Source organism: Odontesthes bonariensis, chromosome 3 (genome assembly GCF_027942865.1).
Source record: "Odontesthes bonariensis isolate fOdoBon6 chromosome 3, fOdoBon6.hap1, whole genome shotgun sequence".
Lineage (NCBI taxonomy): Eukaryota > Metazoa > Chordata > Actinopteri > Atheriniformes > Atherinopsidae > Odontesthes > Odontesthes bonariensis.
The window spans coordinates 11,033,934-11,046,698 of record NC_134508.1 but is presented as its reverse complement, the minus strand read 5'-3'; the positions used below and the strand labels follow the sequence as shown (position 1 = coordinate 11,046,698).

At 42.5% G+C, this 12,765-nt stretch overlaps 1 protein-coding gene across 1 annotated transcript in view; it reads right to left on the bottom strand.

Annotated features, from left to right (window-relative positions):
- shq1 (SHQ1, H/ACA ribonucleoprotein assembly factor) overlaps positions 1-11,424 on the bottom strand; it is a 41,255-nt gene extending 29,831 nt beyond the window's left edge. The window contains exons 1-7 of the mRNA XM_075460256.1: positions 11,367-11,424; positions 10,326-10,492; positions 10,129-10,193; positions 6,242-6,370; positions 5,968-6,134; positions 5,744-5,856; positions 5,550-5,644 (exon numbers count right to left, since the gene is read on the bottom strand). Coding sequence (XP_075316371.1) covers positions 5,550-5,644; positions 5,744-5,856; positions 5,968-6,134; positions 6,242-6,370; positions 10,129-10,193; positions 10,326-10,468 — 712 coding nt within the window. The 5' untranslated portion in view covers positions 10,469-10,492; positions 11,367-11,424. The remainder of the gene's footprint in view (positions 1-5,549; positions 5,645-5,743; positions 5,857-5,967; positions 6,135-6,241; positions 6,371-10,128; positions 10,194-10,325; positions 10,493-11,366) is intronic.
- Between the last annotated feature and the right edge of the window lie 1,341 nt (positions 11,425-12,765).

Here is a 12,765-nt window from a genome sequence, read left to right as displayed (position 1 = left end):
GGACCTCATCTGCCCTAACGCAGACGTCAGTGTGATATTTCAAGCAGTGAGAATGCATCTCCCGGGGCGAATCCCTCGCTGTGAAGTGCATGTGTTAACAGCAACTGTGACCAACATGGTCTGCACATGCTGCGGAAAAAAATCTGGCATTCATGCATGAAATCGGCTTTTGTTTAACCCACGGTGTCAGGGCGGCACAAAGGCGGAATGATCACCCAAGTTTGGGATTTCTCTAGAGTAAATTTTTGAGATGCCCTGGAGAAGGAAAAGAGAGAAAGAATAGATCATAATCAATTATAAGCTGAAAAATGTCATTCTTTTTCCTTTTCTATATTAAACACATTGATCTTAGTGTGAAGGTTAAAGGTCCAATACCTCCTCATGTTCAACTGTGTTGTTATAAACACAAGAGGAAAACAAGAATTAAGAGTCAACCTCTTTTTTTCTACTTCACACGTGAACAGCTGACAGGGACGTCCAAGATGTAAACATTTCCCAGTCAAACTCTCCATCGGGTTGTTGAAATTTAAGTAAGTTCCTTCTGGAGGAGTGTGTGAAGAGCAGAAGCAAAAATTAACCAAACTGTCTCAAATTCAATAAGCCACATTAGCTATAGGGGCGGCCGTGGCTCAGTGCTTAGAGTCGGTCGTCCAATAACCGGAAGGTTGGCAGGTTCGAGCCCACCGCTCCAGGTTGGCATCTGTCTCTATGAGTGTGTGACCCTGTGCATGTGTGTGTCAACAGGTGCCAACCTGGATGGGTTAAAAGCGGAGGACAAATTTCGTGTGTATGCATGACAAATAAAATCTGATCTCTGATCTTATACTGCTGGCCTTTGTGCTCTTCTGACATCTGGACAGCTCTCGCACAAGAAAATTAAGTGTCTAGAAATGAAAAAAACATTCGCCTTCCTGCTCTGAAAATGCATTAAGTGTTGCCTTTTGAAAGAGATATCAGCCTAATGGGGATCTGTGGCAAGCCTAATGGGGCGACACAAACAGACTTCAATCCCATTTAAACAATCTGCATCGCTCAGTGCGGAGAGGCAAGCTGAATGTCTACAGTGACGTGCTGGAACTCAACTGTTTCTTATTCCCCTCCCAGCAGCTTATGAAACAGCTGAAAGCAATTCTTCTCTCTGCATGAGAAAAGAAGAGTCCCTGCTCGGAGCCCCCGATGTGCACGGTGTATACTGGCTAAAGCAAACAGACAAATACCCACACACACTCGCTCAATATCTCTCTGGCTGCAGTGGGAACTTGGCTCTGCTGCGAAGGAGATTCCTGGGGCATTACGTCATTTCAGCTCCCTGCGGACGCTACCTGAGTTTCTTTGTCAGCACGGCCGCAGAGGCAGAGCACAGCCAAGCGGACACAAAGGCCTGCATGTGTGTGCACTTTTCTTCTTCATTTATATTACACACACACACACACACACACACACACACACTGAGAGAAGCTCTTCTCAAAGATAGCTTGTATGTAGAATAAATATATTTACTGTATGCTTGTATATAATCGTACTCGCATTTCAAACCATTTCTTTATATTTCGCTTCCAAACAGCCAGACTTTCCTGAACCCTTTAAAAGCGGTCATGAGCAACAGTTCCAGGCTTTCTGAAGGTCTTTCAGAGTTGTTCTTTGGACATTTGCTGCTTTGCCCCTCACCAGCGTTTTTTCTTTGGTGAGCCAGTGAACACTGATCTACGAATCATCATATCAATCATAGAAAAAAGGTGCTCAATTCAAGTGAGTTCACTTCAGAAAATAGTATTTTTTTTATGTAACAAGGCAATTTCCAAAGAGCTACGAGCTGAAAACTTGGCACACCTCAGCATGGTGTGCAGTGTGTCCTTAAAAGAATTAAGGAAACAGGACAAGTGGAGGATAAAACTAAAAGTGGCAGGTCTAAAAAACCATCTACAGCAGATGAACAGTATCTGAAAGTGATGTCTGAAAGAAAGAGGAAAAAAATCCGGCAGCAAAGAGGATGCATCTGGACCTTCAGTTGATCCATCTACTGTTCACTGAAACCTCATCATGGTCTCCGTGGAAGAAGCCATTCCCGAGCATTGTTTGCACATCTTTTCATAAATCACTGGACCTATTTACTCTTTTCCTGGCAGCACATAAGGAAATGAGGGGTGGCTCAAGAATCACAAAAACCGCACATGTTGATATAAAGCATATGCACTGCCATAGAAAAAGTGTGGCCTCCTCTGAGAAATGCCCACACAACACCTAACATTCACAGACTCAACAACAGAGCAGCGAAACTCGTCCAAGATGAACATATGCTTGGAGTCTATTCTATTTACTCTGCAGACCTGATATTATCCACCATCATGTTCATTCATCTCCGCCATGGAGCCAATCAACTCCATTGGGCATTAGCACGAAGCCTTTGAAAGTTTCCTGTGATTGGAAATTAATTTCTGACTTGATTCTTCCAGTTGGAACGGCAGCCTGGCTCGTTGCTGCTCTCTACAGGTCCAGATGGCCTGATGGCATGGAGCAAATATGCTTCAAAATGCTGCTGAGGGTTGGAAAGGACTCCCGGAATATCACCAACATGAGAGGTCAAAGCATTACTCATTTTTTTTTGAGCACACACTGTGATCATGTCACGTTATCAAATCTAAGAAACATTTAATGAACAGCCTGCTCAGTCCGTAAACTCGGGTGGTGTATGTCAACGGAGGATGATCCAAGTTGGTCAAACATCAGACTGCCTAACTCATCCGTGATAAAGTGGAGCAGCTAGAGAGGCTGAGCTGTCAGGAGCATTTAGGGTAGACTAGTGCTTTAGTACAGGCCTCCAAAGGGCAGCTGTGGCCTGTCGGTGGGCTGGCCCTGACATTGGAGAGGACAAAGGGGCCGATTTCTACTTCATTAGCACTTGTGTCCACATCCATCTGTCAGGTGACATATATATCAGACTTAGCAGAAGAGAAGGAGGGTGGGGGAGACTAAAAACCCCACACAGAAGACCTCTAGTTCTCCTTTTGAAATATATGGCAACCGGTTAAAATCATGAGCATGCTTTCAAGATATGACGGCAAGCTGCTTAAATCTTCTGACTGACGCCATTCTTCACACTCAGCAGAGGCTAATGCTATTCGAGCTGTCAATCAAGCCATTAAGTTTAATTTGGCCCACTTATCTACGCCTGGGCTCCTGACTGAGCTGCTCCGTCTCAGAATGCAGAGTGAGGGGAGGGAGCCGGCGGGGCTGCGGGGAAGCGTAATGTTCCTCCGAGGCTAACATCAGACTCCAGCTAATGGCCTGACTGACGGCTGCTCGTCAACGATCTGGCCCCCCCGAGCTGCTTAAAACCCGACCAGCAGCTCTCCCTCCTGTGATAATGCTATCTGTTTAATCTAAATCCCCTGGGAAGCGCGCCGCACTCGTTCACGTAAGCTGTAGCTGTGAGGCATGCCCTTGCTTAAACAGTGGGAAGTGGTGGAATTAGCAGGCTGTTCGGAGAGCTGGAAGGCACAATCGAACAGTCCCTCGCAGTGCAAGGCGTTCACGTTATCACCTCCGTGGAAGGAAATGAAGCCGCAAAGCCTCCCCGCATAAATGACTCATTCATTTGAAATGGATGGGAACTGACTGGGAAAAGAAAACCTGAATTTAGGGGAAATAGAGACTAACACCTCAGTCTCAGCACTCAGATTTGTGCTTGGCCAACAGGCAGTAGAGAGATGTAGTGATTAGGGAAGGTCCAAGTTCAATCTCTCATAATGGCAAGTGTCTCTACCGTTGAAGAGCCCTGAGGCCCTTTAGCAGGGAGCGCAGCTTAGCAGCAAATGAGCTGATGTCTCTTTCCTCTAGAGAGGGGCAATGAAAAGCCTTGAGTGTCCTTTGGGCATTGATATATTGTCAGAGAACAATGGCAGTGTCTGGTAGACATAAAAGCCAGATATCAGATTCCCGTTTGTAACTCTGCATTTAAAAGATTTCCCATTCACAGCAGTACTTTGGGGAGATTTGAAACAGCACGACAGGGAACATAGAAACGATCAGTAAGAGAGCCTTAATTTAGTCATGCAACAGTGATATTCACTGTTACATCTATGAGTATGTGCAAGGCATGTTTCGAATAGTTGAGCATGAGGGTGTAACTTGAGGAAAGAATAATTCACAACTTCGTACACCCAAAAACAACACCTTGAATTTGGCACCGTACTGAAGCACAGTTTTAAGCTGTTGTACTCTTGAGTTTTACCATTTATTACTTCTTTTCACCTGCATCTTAAGCCCTCATGTCAACACAGCAATCTTGACTTGAATCTAATACCTGACGTGCACAAAAAATAAATAACTAAATAAATCTGACAGAATTTTTCCAAACTTTTTCCTGAAAATCTCTTCTTGTGTGTTTTACTTTACTACATTTGCCATTACATTGATTTTGCAGAAGACTAATCTATGCAACTTCACATAATCTATTCGAAAACAGTAAAATATCAGTGCCGTCTCTGCAGAAAACATACACTTTCTCTGATATTATGTGCACATCCCTCCAATGAGAAACCTGGTCTTCACCGAACTAGGACAGTGAGGAAGGGAAGACTTTTACTTGCAGTGGAATATTTTGCAGTTTTTGTCACGCATTGAAAAGATGCTCTTCAGAAATGACAAATAAACGGGCCGCAACAATTCCTGCTGTCGATTAAAAGGTCTAGTGGCTCTGTGTGTATTTACTCATCAAAAGTACTTGCTTTGATAGGTAAATGTGTACTTATCAAAGGGATACAGCGGTGGGTTTCCACATTTCCAGCCTTGAGGACATGGAATACCTTGACTGTGAAGATGAGCTCACTCAGCTTCTAGCCAAGTTAGGTCCAAGAGGTGCTCTGCTACAATAGGTGGCGATATGCCTCCTTTCAGCAACTTTTTACGGTTAGCTTTGGGCTTCCTCCTTTTGACCCATTATGTCGCAGACCTAAACGAGTGACAGACAATTTAGTTTTAAACAAAATAAGCTAGGAGCGATTTCACAGCTTTTCTTTTCCTTTCGTGCAATCGATGAGATACACAGTGTCCGTGTGATCATTATTTGTTGTTACAGCCTGCTTTTGTTCCTCTTATTTCCAGGTCAAAGCCTGGGACAGGAGCAGTGGAGCATGGGCAGAGGCCCTGGGCCAGTTTGAATCCAACTGAGCGCATACATGCAAGAGTACATGGAGATGTATTCGTTTGCAGTCTTCCAAAATCCAAACAGCACATTGAAAGCGAGCTCGAGTCTGGTGGAGGGCGCCGATAACGACTGAGTTCTACACTACAGAGGACGAAGTGGGAAAAAAAACTAGACATAGCATTAAAGCAAAAGTGAAAAGCGCTGACAACAGCAGACACTCAGTTTCACTCAACAGAGCAGATCTTTGTCCACTACGAATGCTGTGCTTTCTGCACTAGAGTAAATCTAAAGGACCAACAACAGCACAAGCAAAACCAAGAGCAGCTGTTCCACGTATTTACAAAACACAATCCAGGTTTACGGGACCATATTTCTTTTTTACAGATTACGGACACAAACTTACTTGATTCCCCGTCTTGCTCAGAAACGCTCAGTTTTCCCCACCAAGGACTAAACTTCGGCAGCTCCTTTATCTCATCATCTTCAAACAAATCAGCCCTGTAATCACCAATGGATGTGAGCAGTCAACGACAGCAGAGAAATGACAAAAATAAAGAAAAATTGTAAATTCTGGAAGATCCATTCTTTAAAACCTACAAGTAATGATCAGGAGAGAAAGCTGATGTCTCCGCTTCGAGCCGAGCCCGCCGCCTCTCTGCTGCCGATGTTCCCTCTGGGTTGCTGATGTCGATCACATCACAGAGCTCCTCCTGTCAGGACGTCCACAGCACATACATGCGATTTATGACATAAAAACTATACTCACACACAAATGTTCAAAAGGGTCAAATTTAGGAAGACTGTTTTTCCATGGCTCCTACCTGTAATCGTGCAAATACTCCAGATCTCTGATTACCAAAGCCATATTTCTGAAGGGCTCTAAGCTCTTCTTCAGACCTCTCCATGTAAACTTCCTGCTCAACTTGCCAGTCAAATTCTTCGTCCCCTTCCTCTTCCTCTTCATTTTCTCCTGCACTTTCACTGCATGCTGTTGGGATGTTAAAAAGCCAGTTCAACTCCCCTTTCCAACAATTCGCTTCGTTAGAAATGACTTAAATAAAAAGGGTAGACTAATGGATGAACAGTGACACTCACCCACACTCATATCTTCCACCAGAGGTTTCGCTGAACGGGTGCCCTTTGGAGCTAGGAGACTCGTGAGCAGCTGAAGCCCTTCAAAGTGCTCGCCAGCTGTCTCCTTTGGGACCCGAAGTGTGAAGAGACCTACAGCGACGCAAGGAATGACAAGTCGGTTTTTAACTATTACAGACCTCCTCTGTGGTAAAATCCAGACAATTCAAGTAGACTTTGTTAACACACACAGGCACGTGTGTGAGTGTCATTTAAATTCTGTTTCTCCATCCTAATTGCCAGAATATGCAAATATAATAGAGTTGAACTAATCACTTATTAAATTACTTTTTAAAGTGCTTCCCAGTAGTGCATAATAATTCTAAATGGCATAATTAAGTCAATAAAACTTGGACCGAAATAGATTCCATAAATCACGTGGATGCATTAGACAGTTAGAAAAGTGTTTAATGTGTCCACGTTTGTGCTCCGCGCTCAAGATGATGGTCTTGGAAAGAAAAAGTCCTTTTAGTTCATAACAAGAACATAACACAATGAGCTTTTGTAACATTAATTCAAACTACAAGCAGGAATTCTTCGAGACTTTTGTAGTAAATCACAAACAGAAACTACACTGAAATCAAAGCTTTTTTTTTGGTATCTCTTCTTCAGAAAATATGAACTAGTCTAATTACATTAAAAACAAGCTATGACCCACTGACACCATTGTATTGATTCCGATTTTTTTTTTTAAATTCACTTGGTTCCACCTCCCCTCACTCAGAGCTGGTGTTTTTGACTCAACAAAATGGCCTGGAGCTTTTTCAAGGAGATAGAAAATTATTTCAAGCCCTGGATCTTTTGGATTACCACCGAAGCCTCCGGCACAGAGCAGATTTAGCTAATTTCATCATACGATACGCATCGCTCTACACCGTCAGCTTATCAGAGCTGGCCACAGACAGCATATCAGGAATTGGAATTTTCTTTTATTATATAGAGCAGAACCACTGCAAAACAATCAGAGCCTGATGTTTAATTGTTAGAATTTAACTGGATCTCTAGTCATTCCCTCAGCAGCTTGCTTCAGAATCGGCTCCGTCTCTCCAGTCAACTGAAGCCGTGTGAATTTCTGAGCTTGAATATTGTGGGTACAAACAGCAACAAAAGTCCCAGCATGACAACGTAAAGTTGACAGGTTTTTTTGGAGCAATTGTGGAAATTAAACCAGAGATTGAGTGAGACAGAAAGGTGGATTTTCAGTGGTGCAAACCCCATCCCAAAGGTTCCAGATCCCATACCGGAGCCTTTTTTTGGAATTCAATTTCTCCCCCCAGAACGGAGGGGCAGGAGGAAATAACTCATTAAGAAAGAAAAGGGTTCCTGGACAAGGTTCATACAAAATGTGACAACGTCAGAGAAGATCTGAAAGAGCAGTCTAACATAAAATACCATATAGCAGATCACAGGTGAAAGAAAGTCGCCAACTTAAAGGGATAGTTCGCCTCTTTTGACATGAAGCTGTATGACATCCCATATTAGCAATATCATTTATGAACATTTTCTTACCCCCCGCTGCGTCCTGTGAGCAGAGTTCCAGCATCGTTTTGGCGTTGACGAAGGTAGTCCGGCTAGTTGGCTGGGGCTTAAAAAGTAAAGCGTCTTGCTTCTCAAAACAATATGCGTTCAAAAGAGTAATACATTTGCGTCACAAAATCGTTAATCCAGAAAAAGTCAGACCTCACAATCGGTTGGCGCTATTTTCTCTCTCCCTTCGTATCTATGCGTTCAGCCACCTGCGGATAGCTGCACCTGTTATGGTGTTTACTGCTCGGAAGCAGGGGACTGCTCGGTCTGCACTTCGGTCTGCACGGTTTACACAGCCCGTAGTGATATCAGGGCATATCAGGAATTCCAATTCCTGATGTGCTGTCTGTGGCCAGCTCTGATAAGCTGGCGATGCGTATCGTATGACTAAATTAGCTAAATCTGCTCTGTGCCGGAGGCTTCGGTGGTAATCCAAAAGATCCAGGGCTTGGAATAATTTTCTATCTCCTTGAAAAAGCTCGAGGCCATTTTGTTGAGTCAAAAACATCAGCTCTGTTCATAATGTTACAAAGTGACGTGAGGTGGAACCAAATGAATATTCATTTTTAAAAAAATCGGAATCAATACAATGGTCTCAGTGGCTCATAGCTTGTTTTTAATGTTTTTAATAGACTAGTTCACATTTTCTGAAGAAGAGATACCGAAAAGTAAAAAAATAAAAAGCTTTGATTTCAGTGTAGTTTCTGTTTGTGATTTACTGCAAAAGTCTCGAACAATTCCTGCTTGTGGTTTGAATTAATGTTACAAAAGCTCATTGTGTTATGTTCTTGTTACTTACTCTTTTGAACGCATATTGTTTTGAGAAGCAAAAGAAAATGTTCATAAACGATATTGCTAATATGGGATGTCATACAGCTTCATGTCAAAAGAGGCGAACTATCCCTTTAAGTTCTTACAACGGAGCTGCTTTACAGACTTGCTTCTGCAACTAAACAGGCAATACATGATGGATGACTTCAATGATTAAGCCACACCGCAGAGGTAATCTGATGGTCGCCTAAAGACCCAATAAAATTTCAATGCACCCAAGTGATACAGCTTAAATTGCTTTACAATAGAAGCTGACTAATTACTTGAGAATTGGGAGACCGGAAGAGGGACCTTAATGATGGCTCATTAGAAGCCTAAACAAGGACACTCATTAGCAGGGCTTTATTAACAAATGTTCCAGGCTTATACAGACACAGCGTGTTAAGCTGCAGGCATGCTGGCAGATGGGCACGGAGATGTCCGAGATCACAAGGCAGGCCTCTTTGCAAAGACTCTATCGCAAGTGATTACGTGCAACAGAAAGTCAAAGACAGACCACAGCGACAGGAAGTAGCGTAAACTAGTGAATGTCACGCCGAGTCATTATGCTGCCCTCTTTGTAAAGTTAAAGGAAAAGTGCAAAAAGAGAGCTTTCGCAGACAGCCTGCAGGCTGCGAACATTATGGCATTACAGATGGTTACAGTTGCCCTTTACATAGGAGGAAATAACACGATCAGTTAAGCTAATTTACCATGGCTGACTGACTGGAGCACAAACTAAAGACGCCCCGAGGATTAATCATTGACTGCTGCTCGAAACACGTCACAGCGTCCTGTAGGAGTGTGACCGGTCAGTTGGTTACATGCAGAGTTGAGCTACTGTTACAGCTCAACAGGGCCATTTAACTGTGTAACACTTTACATGCACGGGAGGGGAATCGAGTTATTAACCAACGTTATTAACGCCGCAATGCTGTGGACTGTGAGAAAACATGTGTACATGCAAGTCAGGTCTCGGTTGGACTGACACAATAATAAGTCATTTTTCTCCTGTCAAGTAACTGCGCTCACAGACACCGTTTGTCTCAACGAGGTTATGAGAGGGTGCTTTTCTACACAGCAATGTAAAAACAATAACCTTTTCTTTTCTTCATGCTTTCTGACATCAGACGAAAAACCTCCATCTGACTATTTCTGCCTTTTACGGCGAAGACTCCTACTTTAGAAGAAACTTCATTTCTGCGAGCAACACCTATTTGACGTCACTGTTCACTTTTAATCGTTCCTTTTTAACCGCAAACCTTTCAGGCGGTGAATAAAGACGAGAAGCCCAGTCGTGCAACACCAGTTCGGAAGTAACGGTTGAGACTGAGTCTTTTCATGTTTTGATCCTTAACCAGGATGCTGCACAATTCATTCCTGAGCATGACAACTACTGCGGGGAGGTATAGCCGGGTGTCAAAGCCGTGAAATAACAGGTTTTATAGGTCATACTGTTTGACTGAAAACGTATGTGCATGTGTTGTAATAATTTTGCACTCTTGCAGACATACCTTTGTCAATATCAAATGTGGCCTTTTCCCTCCCATCCTCCAAAATTCTTCCAGGAAGAGTTAATCTGACAATAAGAAATATAAATATTCATTCATATTTAGAGCAAAACGATCAGTGACAAGCAACACAAAATTAAAGTCCAGCATCGTTGTTGTTATAAAGTTACATCGGGGTGTGTGTATATGAGTTGGCTCACCTCAGAAAGTAGGGCTTTGCGTAGAACTTGAAATCCGTCCCATCAATGAACAGGTCAAACTCCGATGTTCTGGTGTAAGGAACTCGGATGCTGAGCATCAGGTAGTCAGGATCTTGGCTCAGGTCAAATGCGGGAGTTATCATTCTGAATTATGATGTGATGCAGACCTGCAGCATTAACAAAAAGAAGAATACTCAGTTTGTGCTCCGGACCGCGTTCCTCAGCAGCCCGCCAGCCCGTCATGAATCACGGGCCAGCTGACTACAGCGTGCCACCTGGTGGATGACTCTGTTGTGGATCATGGGTCCAGAGGCAGCAACCCACGTGTCATGCTGTCAGTGAAAAACTGTAAACACAATTTGTGCCAAGCATAGCGTTCGGTTGTTTAGAGCTGCGAGTTACAAAAAGGTTTTCCCTCCATCTTCTCGTTACTGTGTTATTTAACGCGGAAGGTGTTATTATTAAAAGGACAACAACAACAAAAAAACTCGACAGCTGACAAATGTTTTGCTAATTGAGAGACGCGTGAGTCCAACGGAGTACTTAAAACGTTTCTCTATATGCAACTACCTATTATTGTCTCACCACCCGAGACGTAGTGAATTTCCTTTAACGGAAAACGTTAACTTAGGTACTTCAAGCTGAAGTCTTACCATTACTTTTAATTTGTGGAACTAAAGTGGTCTTTCAGCGATCCGAAATTGACCATAGACCTTCACAAACGTTAAACCTTATGTGTTATTCTCCGAGGCGACACACTTTGTCGGCTACATACAAGCCACACTGATTTAGCTGATTTTTAAGGGAAGTTCTGTCCGTGGTTAGCAAGCTACTAGCTTCATGCTACTAGCCTGTGAAACAAGCTAACGCATGATTCGTCCCCTCGTGGGTGTCAGTTAAAACAGTTACAGCAGAGCAGCAGTGCCAACTGAAAGCCTCGACGTAGCACTTTACTACACTCCATGCGAAGAAGGGGTGCTGTGAAAGTTGTTATAGAAAAAGGCACCGAAAGACAGTATGTTTACATGGCAGAACACTCACCAAAACACTCAGTTATCCCAACAAGCTGAAGCACTGGCTGGTGCTCAGAGTAACGTCCATATTTTACCGTAGTACAGAGTAAAAACAGGCAGAGCAACTGTGCAAAAAATAAAATGATATTAAATTGTATCAATAGGCTACTATTTGTAATTTTCGACATATTTGATCTTCATTTATGCATGACAGCGGAAACAATTTTAGGAAATTCCGTTGTAAATAGACCAGTGTAAGTCTCATGGAAATTTAAATTGCATTTCCTTAAATAGTGAAAATACTTAAAAAGTTTTTTTGAAAAGCAAATAAAGTTTTAATCTATAGATTTAAAACTATACAGACTATGAAAGTGTTATGTCTTCATAGAAAATGTGTATTCCTCAGAATACTGTGGAACCTGCTCTATTTGTGCCAAAACTATGTTCATATTTGAGTGACCAAAGGTGTTTCTGTGTTTATTTAAATTTTAAATGTATGCATGGCATACTGATGTGTTGTTTGACTATATCCATTCAATATGCATTACAAATTACCCCTGAAAGCCTGATTGCCAGTTGGAGCTGCCTTACCATCGCAGCCTGTCAACAATGCATCTCCAAGGACTGATGTGACAAACGTAATGAAGCACTTTTAAGAGGTATAGCAAGGTAGCAACCAATTGGTAGCTACCAATAGAGCCTCCCAACCTCCACCCCAAATATTTTGTCACAAGTTCAATGGACATAGATAGTGTACATGCAAACTTAGTTTTAGAACAAATGGGACCTTATGCACACTGTGTGACACTGTGTCCAGTGAAAAGTAAAGACACAAAGTAAAGGTCTTTGCACATCAGGTCTGTGTTTTCATTTTGCATTTTTAAATTTGTTATCCAACAAAAATCGCAATGCGAAGAAAGCTTCCACACTGAACTCAGTGGGTTTTTATTTACCCAACTTGTTTAGCATATAGGCCACGTGGTAAAATAGTCCCATCAAGCGGTGAAAATGATTGTGTGTTGCTAAGATCAAATACCAGACCCATCTGATCTGACTTCAAGAGCAAGAAGAGTTTCACTAGCTTATTAAAGAGCTGCGGAATTATCATGATTATTTTCAGGGTATTTTCGTATCACAATATTTCCTATTGATACCCTGCTGGCAACGCTGTAATTTCACATTAAAAGAAAGACCACCATTTTTTTTTGCGGTGAAATAAACCATGTATTCTATACATTGTTTTTAAGCGCTTGGTGCTGGGAAACAAAGACATCTGGTTTGTCAGATGTTTTGGATAATGACTTTACGGTGGCGGTCACAAAGTCTCAAAAAGCATCTAGTTTTAAAAAACATAAAAAAATCAAACCCATGCTAAAAGCTTGAATGATGGTGAGAAAACTCAGAGTACGCGTGTAAATACGATCAAC